Source organism: Antechinus flavipes, chromosome 5 (assembly GCF_016432865.1).
Source record: "Antechinus flavipes isolate AdamAnt ecotype Samford, QLD, Australia chromosome 5, AdamAnt_v2, whole genome shotgun sequence".
NCBI classification, from domain to species: Eukaryota; Metazoa; Chordata; class Mammalia; order Dasyuromorphia; family Dasyuridae; genus Antechinus; species Antechinus flavipes.
Window position 1 is genome coordinate 269,142,794 of NC_067402.1, and position 15,630 is coordinate 269,158,423.

A 15,630-nucleotide genomic window follows, 5' to 3' on the forward strand; every position below is an offset into this window, starting at 1 on the left:
GCATGAATAGGAAGGCCAGCCTTCTTAGAAAAGAAAAATAAAATTGGAACTAGAGCAGAGTATTTGTGGGGAAAGTTTTCCATCAAGATTTGATTTTTGATACAGGCAGTTATCCCTGATAGGGTCCGGTGGGATAGTTGGCTATTTTCCTTATAAAAGGGGGATGATTTTTTTCATGATTATGATGATCTCTCTTGAAAGTGGAATATTTTATAAAAAAATAATAAACAAAGAAAGCAATCACAGCAACCCCCGGCTGGAAATAGTCCACGCTAACCAGTGGGTCTCTGTGCCCAGCCTTGAGGATCTCGGGAATCTTGAATTAAGGATGCTGGGCCAGCCTGTCAGGGTTTGGGACTGAAAATAATTTACAAAACAAAAGTTTGACCTTCCCATAGAAACGGGCCGTGGTTCATGGTTAGGAAGGCTGGCAGGGAATTTATGGAGTTAATTATGAAGATGGGTTTATTACATGGAGAAAGCCCACATGGCTAGGACCGGGCCATTGACACTGAGCTCGGGGACTTGAATTCTTTTGTGGCTGGAATGCAGTGGGACTTCCCAAAGGGTTGAAAGAATGACTAGAATGTCTTCTATTATTGTGATTTCTCCTCATGGATTCGAGTGAATCTTCCCAAGCTGCGGTGACGTGATGAGCCCGCAGCAGGCAATGGGGGGGAGCCCCCTCCGTGGCTTAGGCAAGCATGCAACAATACCTGTCTAACACATGCGTGTCAGACAAAGCTGTCGTAAATCTTGAAGCCCAACAGGAAAATTAATGAGCACGGCACAGAGCAGGACCCTGTCAGCTCCATAATAGGGCTGTGGGAGGAAGAATTCTGTTGCTTCCCTCTGGGCATTAAGGGCACCTCAGAAACTGATGCTTTGTGGTCATTATCCAATTATAACTGCTTTTTGCTCTGAAGAATTTAGTCATTTATTGCTTTCAATTCATCCAAGGGAAACAGTGGCTGCTGGTGCATCTAGGGTGACGCTGCCCAGTTTCTTTTTTGGAAACAAATTCTCTGGGAGAGAATGTTACCTCTTAACTTGGATTATTTTAGGATATTAAATATAAAAACAAGACAAAAACTCCTCCAACACCCAAATAATAAAACCAGATAAACTACCTCATCTTATTTTTTCTAACATCCCCAGAACATGAAAAGGGATTCATTTTTTTTCTTTATATAAAGAAATGGAGATAGGAAACAAGTCATTTGTTGAGGACTATTAATCCCATGATGGGGGAAAACGTCTTGCATTTCTGCCTTCCTACTGGGATGAGATCACATGGCTTAAGGACATTTACAGTTTATAAAATGATTCTACATGATGGAGTTTCTACAAACCAAATAATCCTTTTCTTTCCACTCCTTCCTCTTTCTCCATTTCTTCATCTTCATCTTCCTCTTGCCCCTTGAATAAAATTGTTTTTTGATAATCCTTTACTTGACCCTCTTTTTTCTCCTTTACCCACCCATTCTTTTAGTGATTTCCTCTATCTGCTTCCCCTTTCCTCCCCTGGATCATCTTTGACTTCATAAAAATGAGTGGATCTAAAAACTCGAGAGTTTCTTTTTTAGATACCATTAAAAAAAGATTTGGTGTGATTAAAAAAAAAGTTCAACTGTATACTCTGAATTTTTGCTGCAAGCTATTTCATATAATATTTATCAAAGAAAAAAAAACATTGATAAAAATATCCACTTGTCTGTCTGTTCTCAAGCCTTTTCAAAAGTTCTTCCGGCTGCTGAAGATTAGAGGCAGGGCAACATGAAGATAGGGTGTGTGTGTGTGTGTGTGTGTGTGTGTGTGTGTGTGTGTGTGTGTGTGCAATGAGAGAAGAGGGTTTTTTAGGTCAGAAAAGATACCTGACCCTTTTGTCAACAATGCCAGTCCAACTCCTTGCACACAAATCACTGAGAGCTTCCTATAGTTCAACAAGGCTTCCTTGCACCTCTCATTCTTTCCATAAATTCATAATTTCTTCCCTTTCTTCTCTCTTTCCTTCTATGTAACCTCAGACTCCTGCTGGAAAATAGATATATTTTCCTATATTGGGTGGGGAAGAGCACTGGTCAAACAAACAAGCAAAGAAAGAAACTCAGTGTGATTTGTTCAGCACTGAGAGGCTCAAATGACTTGCCACCTGTATTTAAAATAATTCTTTAAAAAGGCCTGGAGGTGGGTGATTTTAATTGGGTCAATAAGGCATGATGTGATCTTGCGTGGATAACACATTAGCCAACTAATTTATTAGAATAGATGACTTTTATCTAATTAATCCATTAGTCCCTTATTAAAATTCACATTTAGTGAGCAGAATCAGGAGATCGTGCTACATGGCAACAGCAAGATTATACGATGATCAATTCTGATGGATCTGACACTTCTCAACAATGAGATGATTTTAGATCAGTTCCAATGATCTTGTGATAAAGAGAGCCATCTATACCAGGAGAGGGGGCTGTGGGAAGTGAGGGTGGACCACAACATAGCATTTTCAACTTTTTTTTCTTGTTTGCTTGTTTATTTTCTTCCTCATTTCTTTTCCTGTTTGATCTGATTTTTCTTGCGCAGCGATAATTGCATAAATATGTAAGCATATATTGGATTTAATATATATTTTTGCCGTGTTTAACATATATTGGATTACTTCTCATCTAGGAAAGAGGGTGGAGAGAAGGGGGAGGGAAATTGGAACAAGGATTTGCAAGGGTCAATGGTGAAAAATTTTCCTTGCATATGTTTTGAAAATAAAAAGCTTCAACAAAAAAATAAATAAAAATTCACATTTAGATAAGATTTTAAGATTTTTAAAGCACTTTTCTCAGAACAATGCTGTGTAGCAGGGAAAGTACCTCCTTTTCAGATAAGAAAACCAAGGTAAATTTTAGTAAAGGTACCCTCACCCCTACCCCATCTCACACTTGCAATGGTAGGCTTTATCCTAGAGTGGGTGAGTAACTGAAGTTCCAGGGAATTTTATGGGTCTGCTCTTTTAAAATTCACGAGTCTTAAGGAGCAAACACTGATTTTTCTGTCCTCAAGCCTCAGGGGTGCCCACCAGTGTGTTATAGATACAAGGAGACCAGTAGACACAAATGTGCAAAACAATTAACTAAGTTGGCATAGTATCAGCTGCAGCTACTAAACATCCCCCCAAAAAACCAGAGGCACATTTCCCCATACTCTGAGTATAGGTGGGAAGTGAGCTGGTGCTGCAGTGGTAGTAAGCATAGGAAGACCAAGACAATTCAAGCATCCAGTCCACCGGTCCCACATCCTGGGCACAGGGTTTCCACTCGGCCGCCCAGCTGGGCTTTTTGATGGCCTTGTTGGCCATCATGTCTCTTGATAGGCAAGCAAACTTCACTGCAAGACAACAAAGCCCTCACCTTGCCCTCTAGTAGAGACTGCAAAGTCTCACTCTACAAAGGGACCTTCCGCTGTAATTGTTCCTCCACCGCTTCCACAGCTGGCAGGGATACCGTTTAATAACGACCCAAGAAGTATTCTTTGTAAAGCCAATGAAAAATTGCTCTCCATTTCACCGAGTTAATTCTTTCACACTTCATAAAATTCATAAAATAAGGCAAAACTTTTTTGTTTTGTACTTTTCAACACCAACTGTCTCTTATTTTCTGGGATTACATCAATTAGGCTGGGGGGAGGATGAAGGGGAAAGCAATTACCATCGCAGTTTCTAAGTATCAGAGACCTAATTCAGACTCAGGACTTTTGGCTCTCTTGATTGATCTTTCCATGATGCTGTGGAGCCTTAAAGGAAGGACAAAACTGATTTGTAATGATGTAGAGACACATTTATAGTAAGAGGTGTTTTATCAGAGAGCTAATGAAAAAAGTCCAGAGTTTGTCAACCATTATTTTTAATTATCAAGTGAGTTTTGCCTAAATAGTAGTAATAAATACTCTGAAGTAGTTGTGATGTTAAGTCCCTGCAAAAAAAATTGATTTTATTGGTTTTGTATGTCTTTAAGACATATTTAACATTTGATTTCAGAATGTAACCAAAGTGATCATTTTTTTCCACTTGGGAGATGTTTTATAGACAAGAAGTTTCAGAAGAGTTATTAAGGAGTCATTTCAGTTAAATATCCAAATTCAGAGTCCTGATTCAAAAAACTTGGATTTCTTTAGCACTTTCAAAAACCATAACTATTGAAAGATGGCTAATCCAGAGTAGATATGAAAAGAACATTTTGTCTTTGAACTTTTGAAACTTTTCTCATTTTTTCCTTTTTTTCCCTCAAGTTTTATCAATACTCTGAGCTTTTATTTTTACTCTCAACATTTCCTGGTATTGCCACCCAGCTCTTGCAACAATGAACAGTGAAACTAAACTGAAATGAAAATGGTTGTGGTGACAATATGTGGGACATTCTGTATCCCTTGTCCTCCAACTTTTTTACTGAGGTACAGGAAGTATGTTTTTATCAATTCTTATCTGGGATCAAGCCTGGTCATTGCAATTAATCTGAGTTGGGATGTCTCTGAGTATTGCTGATATTTCTGTAGTTATGACTGAATATATTGCTGATTTCTGCTCACCCTATTTTGCATTAATCGTATATCTTTCCATGCTTTTCTGAATGCCTCCTATTTGTTATTACTTATAGTATTCTATCATTTTTATATGCCATAATTTTTTAAAAAAATTTTTATTTTAATTGAAGCTTTTTATTTTCAAAACATATGCAAGGATAATTTTTCACCACTGACCCTTGCAAAACCTTGTGTTCCAATTCTCTCCTTCTTCCCACTCTCTCTCCTAATCTAATATATGTTAAACATGGTAAAAATATATGTTAACTTCAACATAGGCATACATATTTATACAATTATCTTTCTGCACAAGAAAAATCGGATCAAAAAGGAAAAAAAATGAGAAAAAAACAAAATGCAAGCAAACAACAAGAAAAAGAGTGAAAATACTGCATTGTGATCCACACAGTTCTCTGGGTGTAGAGGCTCTCTCCATCACAAGATCTTTGCAACTGGTCTGAATCATCTTATTGATGAAGAGGACCACATCCATCAGAATTGATCATCATAGAATCTTCTTGTGCTGTGTACAATGATCTCCTGGTTCTTATGCCATAATTTCTTAACTCAGTATCCCAACTGATGGATACTCATTTGTTCTCCAGACTATAAAAGTTAATATTTTGGTATATATAGGACCTTTTTTTGTGATCTCTCTGAATATATGCTCAGTAATGGGATTATGGATGAAAATCATGAACACTTAAGTTACATTTCTTGATAATTCCAAACTATTCTTCAGAATAGATGGACACTTAATGCAATTATCTTTCCACAGCCCCTTTAGCATTGACAATCTGCACATTTTATCATTTTTGTCAATTTTCTGGGTATGAAATGCTGTTTTAATTTTCATTTCTTTTAATTTTAGTGATCTGGGGCATTTTTTTCATGTGGTTGAGAAGCATGTCATAAAGACTTTGCCTTAATTTGGAAAGAAATCATCTATTAAATAAAGTGTGACTTTCACTTTTTTCTCATGTGTTCAAGATGAAAGAATTTACACATACTTACTTGGAAAAAAATGCTTCCTTTTTTGTCCACTGCTCTCTTACATTCTTCTTTGGGTGCTCTTCTCTGTAAACTGTTCTCTCTCAGCTTTAAAAGTTTCTGCATACTGCAGTTTGTTCTTTCTTACTTCTATAGCTCATGTATCACAGGATTTAAAGAATTAAAAAATACCTTTGAAATCCACAGGTTATTGGTTCAAGAATATCAGCAATAAAATAGTAAGCAATACATAATTAAACTCCAAAATTCAGGATAAAGGTAAAAAGTGAAAAAAAAAACCCTTTTTGGTTCATCTTAAATGTAAGTGATTAACACTTTTTACCTTGTGATGAGAATTAGAACAATGAAGAGGGCAGAAGAAAAAGTGTGTAATTAAGGACATAGCGAGACAACGGGGTGTATTGCAACTTGGAGTATGGAGAACTGGGAAGATGGCATTCAGCCAGTCTAGTTAATAAAATTATTATCTATGTGGTACTCACTATATGTGGAAGAAATGGTGCTTCCATGCTAAGTCTTTGATGGAAGAGAGGCAGCATCATATAGTGCATATACAGGCAGTCTTGGTGGAAGAAAACCTGGGTTTAAATCCCATTCTCGAAACACATTGGCTATGTGACATTGGGCAAGTTATATTTCCTCTCAGTGACCCAGATAATTCTCTTTGACAGAGTTTCTTAACCTTTTCTGGTCTGGACTCCTTTAACAACCTTGTAAAGTCTATGGACTCCTCAAAATAATATTTTTAAATGCACAAAATTAACAGAATTATAAAAAGCCAAATCTACTGAAATATAACATTTTTAAAAAATTCATGTATCCAGTAACCAAATCTGCATTGATAGAGAGAATTTCCTCAGAGTTCCCTATACTAATGAAATCATAGATCTGTACACTTCGCTTGAAAAATTGCTATGCAACAGTTCCATATAGGTGTTCTGCCAGATCTATCTATCATCCATCTATCTATCCATCCATCCATCCATCTATTCATTTATTTAATTTTGGTGGAATCAAATGATGAGATTAGGCAGGCTCTGTCTTCTTGCCTTTTTAAGCTTATAGCTCATAATTTCCAAATGTCTATCCCATCTATTCACTTCACCTTTTTCATGTCTAACATATTTCCTTTTTAGTCATTCAAAAATACGCCTAGAAATCTGTCACTTTCAATGACATTTTAGGCAGTAACAAATGTGGTCATAGTGTTGCTGTAGGGAAAAAATGATTTTAATCAAATTCTTTGGACTCAGTGTGGGTATGAGTTGGCAGGGACCTTACTTAAAAAAAAAACTTCCTTGCTGGTATTTCAAAAGACACCCATTTGCTTCCCTTTCATTCCTCTGCATGCAATCTCCCATGCAATATTATAGTTATTCATAATTATTTTCCTTCTGAACTGTGGGAAAATAGTTGTGAGTAGCTTTGACTCTTTGATAAGGCTAAGTTTGGGGACAGCCTGTCACTGAAACAATGAACACAAAAGCAAGTAAACCCTGGGGATTGTGGACAGAGCTTGTCAGCCATAGTGGTCACAGTCCTTATTCTTCCGTGTCCTAAGAGAGCGAGGAAAGGATGGAGAATTTTTGAAATTCCTTTCTCTGTAACATTCCATTGTGGATAGTTGATTTCTGATCATTGAGGGATGGATTTGTTTTGTAAAAAAAAATGCATTTTTTTTCCCCTAAAGAGTTCTGTTTATCTACACTGTATCTTTCTGTTGAGTACAGATGCACATGGATTTTAGAACTTAACGGTCATTTCCCCATAGATTTGATCTCATTAGTGTAATTCTGAAAAGGTTATCCTATTCTGGGACTTTCCATTGCATCAGATATTAAATATTAGCAACATTCCTCTGGCAAAGCTTGCCTGATGTATTTGGACATTACTCATACAATCTGCTGACTAATAAAGCAGAGAAGCAGATGGTGGAGAGTTTTGGGGAAGGGGTGATATTGGGGTGGGGAAGAGCATCAGAATAATTAGGAATGAAAAGTTCTCACATGTATGTGAAGTCACAAATGAAAGCTTCATTCAGTTTTCTGTCTTGGTGAAGGATACCTACTCAACAGATGGCCACCCAGCCCCTTTCTGAAGACCTCAAGTGATGGAGCACCTTTTAATGTTTGAAGGCTCTGGACAACTCTCGTCATTAGGAAATTTTCTCTCCCACAGCACCAAAGTCTGCTTTTGCAGCTTTCACCCGAAATTCTGATTGCTGTCCTCTGGGACTAGGCAGAATAAATATAATAGCCCTCCAAGTACTTGAAGACAGTTATAATGTTCCTCCTGAGTCTCCTCTTTTGGATATTTTTAGTCCCTTTAACCGATGATCATATGACATAGTAGTCAATCTGGTTGCTCCAGTTTGTTAACCTACTTCTTAAAATGTGACATCCATCTGGACAAAATCCTTCAGGTGTGCTCTGATGGGCAGGACACAGCAGAATTGTCACCTTTTCTTTTCAGAAAACATGGACTTTATTCATGGAGCAGTTTTGGTTGCTATGTCTCCCTGCTGATTCATACTGAATTTGTGGTTCCCTCAAAACTATTAAATGTCCTTTTCACTTGCTATCATTCCTCTATCTTGAATTTAGGTGGTTGACTTTTTGAACCCCAGTGTAGGACTTTATATTTGTCTCTATTGAATTCCATCTTTATTACATTCAACTCAAAGTTGTCACCTGAAGATTACTAAAGTGGAATGGGAATTAGATCATCAGGAATGTAGCCCCACCAGATATTCTATTTAAAGACTGCAAATATGGATAATATGGAAATATGTTTTGCATGATTTCACAATTATAATTGATATTATATTGCTTGAGTTCTCAGTGGACAGAAGAGGATCAAGTGGGAAAAAGAGAATTTAGAACTCAAAAATTTTAAAAATGTTAAAAATAAATAAATGAACCTAAAAGAAAAACTGTATAAGGTGAAAACTTTTGGAAATGATAAGAAAATTAAGATCCAGTACATTTTAAAGTCTAAGAGCTATGAACTGAAAATAGATTTTTAATTATGTGAAACATAAAGGGACAGAATTATGTAATCCAGAAGTTTAAGAACTAAACCTATATGTAGTGCATATATATATATATATATATATATGAATCAGCACTGTCAAGATAAATGAGATAAAGTCAGCAGAGAGCTTTTCCATGCAAGGTTAAGTCAAAAGCTTGGGGGCTGATGAAGAACGATGATGTTTGTAGAAATACAATCCACTGGAACCAGCCTCCACTCTCAATCTCAGGAAAACAACAACACAGAAACTTACTACGTATGACTATATATCAGTCATTTTTAACCTCTGGGACTTACCTCAATTTCCCCATCATGAAAATGAACAGGTTGGAAGAGGTGATCTCTTCTAAGACCTGTCCAGTTTTAAATCTAAGTAGTAGATTTTTTTTTTTTGTTTTCTCAGTGAAGGAAATGGGTTGAGCTAATTTCTTGTGAAACTAAAGCACTTTAAAATGAAGATCAGGAAATCATAGTCTTTTATTACATATATGAAATATAAAAACAAATTAACCACACACTATATATATATATGTATATATATTTTTGCAAGGTCCACAGGACCTTAGAAAAATATGTTCTGTATAGAAGTGATATAATGCGATTCTTACAGCATTGAAGTTCATTTTTGTAGACTCAAGTACAGAAGAGGCTGTAGGTAGTGTTTAAAAGGATTACAGAAGATGAATAATGACAAAATTGGTAATAATTTGGTGAACTGTCACATACATTGGTGATAATAATGGAGAGAAATAATGACCATATATGCTGCAAATAAAGACATGGAGGAAAACCAGTTTAACATTGAGACAAACATCAACCACAGAAATAAAATAAATTCTATATCCACAATCATTTTTGAATTGCTGGCTTGTGCAGTTGAACAAGTGGGCTTCTCTGTTTCATTTTATCCAGGCAGAGTTCTTCTTTACTGATGATTATATCATCTTATTTTAAAGTCTTTTCTTGTTTAATTTATTTTTTAAAAAATGTTTCATCACAGCATATATCTGCAGGATCTAAACACTGGTCTGAAGTTGGGACTTCAGTGCAAACATATTTACTTTTTAAAGATTGCATCTTCAGAAAATTTCTCCAAGCGGTCGGTGGACAGCCTTTTTTACTGTCAAATTTCATTCCATACTTAGAGGGTGTGGGTGGGCGCTTCAATTCCTGGAGTTTCCCCCTCCCCACCACCACCACCATCTTCTTTCCCTTCTCTCAGTAAAAACTCCAAACTTCCACAAACAAAGTGGTAGGCAGTAAAGTGCTTTATACAAGGAAAGATTATTTACATGTGGAGAGGATCCATTTAACCCCTTACAGACCAGAGTTCATACACAGTGAACAAAATAAGGCTCTTTTAAGAAATACCTTTGTTGACACAAGGTCCTTGGGGTGCTTAGCTAGAGTCCTGCTAATGACTTTAAATAGCATGAAATGCAAGCAACATCTTAGATGCTGGTAGGTCTTAGACACAGAGTCTTAATGGATAACTGCAAAATATTATGATGCTATTATAGTGCTTCTCCATCATATATAAATTTCAGAATCAGTCCCATAGAGGCCAGTTATCAACACCTTGTTTAATTTTCTATCTCTTTATGCAAATAATCATCAACTTTTCCCAAAGAAGTTATCATATATAACTTAAACATTTGTCAAAAAAGGGATCAGATGAAACCTATTACAATACTTCTCTATGCATTTTGGCACTTTTTTTTTTTTACATTCCAGTTTCATTTTTGAGGTCTCCTTTTCATTAAGTTTGCATTTTGTGCATAGGAAAAATGCTATTGGGGACCACACACCTTTGCCGTTACTTGCAATCTCTTTTGAGAATCTCCATGACTCTTCTTCCAAGAGCTGGTTTCCAGTGCTGAACGAAACTTTTCATATTTACAACTAGTCTTCCTGTTCTTACATCTTCATGTCCTGCGATAAGGTACTCCAAACCTAAGGGTGGAGAACAAGATAAAGAAGTATGCAACATGAAGCCTTGTTTCAAAGAGAAAGACAGACCAACGACTCCATTCTCCTCAGTGGGAGCAAGGCCCATCAGATGGGTGCCAGGAAGACCACTGATCCGGACCACGTATTTAGCAGATACAGAACTCACCATTCAATTCATAGACCAGAGCATCTGAATAGTATATGAAAGCGTGATTGTTCCTGAATAATTACTGAATTTGCAGAGAAAAATAGCTTAGAAATATTTACTGAAATTTAAAAAGGTATGCCATTTTTGGTGCCCTAGTTTGTTTTCTTGTATTTTGTACTTTATGTACACACACACACACACACACACACACACACACACACACAGAGCTGTGAACTTTACAACAATTATGGCTAGGGATTCAGATACCTCAGAAATAAATTGGCTAGAATATGTCTGCACCTTTGAAAGCCTCTGAATGTGGAAACAGCAGAACACCAAAAAGCTCTTTTGTTTTTCTTATTGCTGTTACAGATCTAGTCATTCATTCACTGCTGATTCCAATAGCATTTACTGGGTGCTTGGCACTGGGTGCTGTGAGGGATAAGAAGGGAGCTGATATGGTTTCTATTGCAAGAAGTTTAAGATCTAATTGGGCAGACAAAATATACACACATGAATCTGCCAAAGAGGAAAAACAAAAACATGACAAAGGCCTTTTGAATAATTTTTTTTGAATAATTGCTATATTTCCAACTGTGATGAACTCAGTTGACTCTAACTTAGCTTGGCAGAAGCCTGGTTAGGAAGTAGTCCACTTCCTGGAGGGAAGTCAAAACAAAAGTTAAATCATTTTTCTTTGTATTTACATTAAAAAGTCTAATGCCTTTAGTTTTTACATCTTATTCATTTTCAAATATATCCTTCCCCACCCCTCAGCCACCCAGCAAGCCTTCTCCTGAACAAAGATTAAAAAAGGAATAAAAACTGGTTTAATAAAACCGACCAATACATCAAAAGCCTCTGACAATATACACGACATTCCACACAACATAGTCTCCCCACCTCCATCATGAAAGGAGGGAAAACTTTTTGTTCTTGATGTTTTTTCAAAAGTCAGGGGAAGTTTCCCCCCTTAGTGCTTCCAGCTTTCATCTCAGGATAACCGCATTTTTTAGAGAGGGAAGAGCCCCCGCTGCCATCTGCACCCTCAAACCTGTGTGTTAAAAGGAATCCCCACAAACCCCATCCTCGGTGTGATCGCCCAGACTCAGATTAAAGACTTCAGGTGAGGGGGGAGTCATCTCCCCCAGCAATGGCAAGCCACATCTGCCTGCTGGCCCTGGCTCTTCCCTTTACAGCTGCAAAGAAGCCTCATCTCCGCTTGACCCCCAAGCTCTTCAGATGTTCCAGGATGTTTTGGCTCTGGATAGTGGGAAGTTTACTTGGGCCATGAGAGCTCTGGCAACTCCTTCTAGCTGCCATCTTTTTTTTTTATCCCTGGAACCAGTTACCAATGGAGATAGGGGATAACAGCTGCTTGTTTATATCTCCCATCGAAGGCCTTCTGAGCTAGGGCTCTTTGCACGGGACTAGAGCCCCAGCTTGGGTTCTTAGGTCCCGATGCTCAGTCCCTCAGTCATGTAGGACTCTTTCAAGCCTGCTAATGGGGTTTTCTTGGCAAAGATGTTGGCGTGGTTTGCCATTTCCTTCTGCAGTGGATTGAAGCAAGCAGAGCTAAGTGACTTTCCCAGGATCAAACAGTTAGTAAAGGTCTGAGGCTACATTTGAACTCGGGTCTTCCTGATTCTGGAATCAGCGCTCTACCCACTGAGCCATCTAGCTGCCTCCTCTTAGGCCCTATTTCGATGGAAAGTTAGATGTGGTGTCTTCTCCCTGAGAACACGCTGGCCAAGTCCAGAGCGGCTCTACAAGGCTCTGGACTTTAGTTTATTACTGTTTATTAGCACCTACATAAGCCAGGGATTATGCTAAGTACTGGGAATATCAAAAAAGAAAAAAAAGAAGCCAAAAATAGCCCTTCTTGCCAAGAAGCTTGCACATAATCTAACACGCAACGATCATGTACAAGCAGGATATGGACAGGGCAGTGGTCTTGGAGGGAAGGCACTAAGGAGAACTGGGAAAGGCCTCTTGCAGAAAGTGGAACTTGGACTGAGGCTTAGAAGAAGCCTGGAGGCGGAGATGAGGAGGGACAGCATTCTAGGCATGGAGGACCACCAGGTGATGACTCTTTAAGGCATGGAAGGTTTGCAGTCTATGCTAGTCGAATAAATACCAAACTGTGATGAAATCACAGATCTCTAAGTATTTTATGAAAATGATGCAGACTTCTACTCCCTCTGCCACTATTAGAAGTGACAATCGAAAACTGACTATCATTTAATTTTATTAAGGGAAACAACAATGTAGTAGATCTATACAGAGCAGAAGCTCTTTTTTTCTGCTTATTGCTGTGAAAGCAAAACTAAATCATTCTATTCTTCTTACTTAGGTCAGGAGAGCTCCTGGGAGTTCTTATTTACCACCGGGTATGAGAAAGTTGAAGAGATTAATTTCTTTTGATAGGTGAGAAGGCAAGAGATTGGTTCCCAGTTCCATTTCCAGTAATCAAATGACCTGTCTCTAAGGTTTCTTGAAATAATTTGATATCTAATTTTCATTCACCAGCAATCAGTACCCGTTCCCATCTTGGCGTGTTATGGACACAACCGATACACAGTCAACGCTTACTGAATGAATGTGTAAGTCTGTTCATTTACTTACATCAACTCCTGTTAATGTGACCAAGGTGACTTCAGGAGACATGTAGGCACAGAAAGTTTCAGAATTTCCTTATCACTCTTTTTTTGGCTCAGTTTTTTGAGTTGTAAAAATGGAAAACACAGTAAAATAAAAGACTGTCTGGCTTTACTTTGGCCAGTTCCAGTCTTTTCTTCAAAGCAAGTAAACATGTTTTCCAGAATTCTTTGAATAACTGCTCTTAGGTTTCCAATTGTGATGAACTGGGTTGATTCTTTTGAGTCAGTTTGGCAGAAACCTGATTAGGAAGTGCAGTCTACTTCCTGGAGGGTGGCTCAGATAGTTAGAACTTTTGTTTTTAATGCCTTCCTAAGAATCTGGGCATTAAAAAAAAGTCCTGGCATTGTAACAGAATTATTGCTGGCAGGAGCCTCAAAAACTGAAACCATTGAGCAAATACAAATTTAATTAATGATCTTTAGGTTCCGGAATTAAATATTTAATATCCTACTTTCTGATCTATTTAAATTTGTTCCCACTTAAAATATTATTTTAGATATTTTAAATAATATTTTTAAAAGTAAAATTGATCCTTTCCATCGGCAGAAATACACAGAATTTAGATGAAATTTCAAGATAGGGACAATACTAACAAATTCAAAAGAAATTTCATAAGTTATTTTCTTCACTTCAATATTTTTGGGGAAAATTCTTTTAAAATTATTATTATAATTTGATATTGGTTTGTTCCTTTAAAGCTATAAGTCTGAAGACGTTTAATATAACTTGAAGACCTGGCAATACTGGAACATAAAGGAAGCAACTGGTCCCAGCAATGGCATCCAAACAGATGATATTCACATGAACAAGGGAATGAAGAGAATTTTCCTGGAAATATTCCATGCCCTGCTCTCCCTCATCTTTTAGGTACAATTTTATTTTCTGAGTCATAAGGAAATTGAAACATCTCCAGATTTTCCTCTACCAATATCCTCTGCTTTTTTTTTTTAAAGCATCTGCTGTTTTTTGTTTGAAATTGAAATGATTATTTAATGAAAGACAAGATAAGGAATGAAGGTTGTTCCCCATCTTCCTCCCCACCCCCAAAGAAACAGATGCTTCTTGCTTGAAAATAAATTAAATTAATTCAATATAAGTTTGTGGATGGAATTTCACATTTGGATTTCCTTTGAGAAAAGACTTTAACCATGGTACTGTCATAAGACCTAGTTTTTACATGAAGAGCTCCCTTCCATGACAGAGGGCTCTAACTTGGTAAATTTGAAAATATCGTATTGGTTTATGGAGCATAAAGGTATGAACGAGAATTTTTTTAAACATTAATTCAAGGTGAACTGATTGAATTGTTCCCAGAATTTCAAAGACAAGATGGATGCTTATTCAGAGTTGTGGTTTGGAAAATAATAATCATTATGACATCTCACAATTATACTTCAATGTTTACAAACTGTTTTCCTCATTATATCCCTGTAAGTATCATTATTTCTATTTTATAGAGGAGAAAACCACTGCCACAAGGTCACAGCATTAGCAATTGTCAGCCGGATCCTAAATCCATTAACTTCAAATCCTGTGGGTTTTTTCCATCTATATTAAGAGGAGCACATCTGTAGACACTGAGTATGTATTCTAAATTTTTTTCTTTAAGAAAACCAGATACTCACCAGGATTAAGGATTGGGCAAGTGCATCCCCTGTTGGTCCAAGACTCTGGATAGAGTGTTCTTTTTCCCCGTAGAATCTTTAATTTGTTGGATTTCAACACTTTTTTGATCTTCACATTGACTTCAGCATGGGAGCCTTTATCATGAGCTGATAAAATCTTTATTTTTAGCACTGTATTGACCCAGTTCCAAAAGGAGAAAAGCAAAAAAACAAAAAAACAAAACAACAAAAAAAAAATAACCATCATATACACAGTTCAAATTTGTGGAGCAATAAATATTAACTACGGAGGAGTACAAAGGATAAATATCAATGTTCCCCAGAGAATCAAAAAAAAAAAAAAAAAAGACAACCACGAGGATATATATATTTCTCTTTTGGGATCTAGTCATGTATTTACTTTCATGAGTGGCTATAAGCTCCTTGAGGATAGGGGCTCTTTTTTGCCTTTTTTTGTATTCCAGTTCCCACTATGGTGTCTAGCACATAGCAGGCAATTAACAAATGTTGACTGACTGAATGAATAAATAGGCTCTAAATGTTAGCTTCAGTTAATAGGTATTTATTAAGAGCTTGCCATAAGCCAAGCATTGTGCTAAGTGGCTGGGGGCACAAAAAGAACAAAAAGCAAGC

General features: G+C 37.1%; 1 protein-coding gene across 2 annotated transcripts in view; it reads right to left on the reverse strand.

Annotated features, from left to right (window-relative positions):
• Positions 1 to 9,072: 9,072 nt before the first annotated feature.
• The window catches only part of NTN4 (netrin 4), a 145,674-nt gene continuing 139,116 nt past the window's right edge, over positions 9,073 to 15,630 (reverse strand). For both annotated transcript variants that reach the window (XM_052000987.1, XM_052000986.1), the window contains exons 9-10: positions 14,998 to 15,168; positions 9,073 to 10,566 (exon numbers count right to left, since the gene is read on the reverse strand). In XM_052000987.1, the coding sequence (XP_051856947.1) occupies positions 10,430 to 10,566; positions 14,998 to 15,168 (308 nt within the window). In that variant the 3' untranslated portion in view covers positions 9,073 to 10,429. The remainder of the gene's footprint in view (positions 10,567 to 14,997; positions 15,169 to 15,630) is intronic.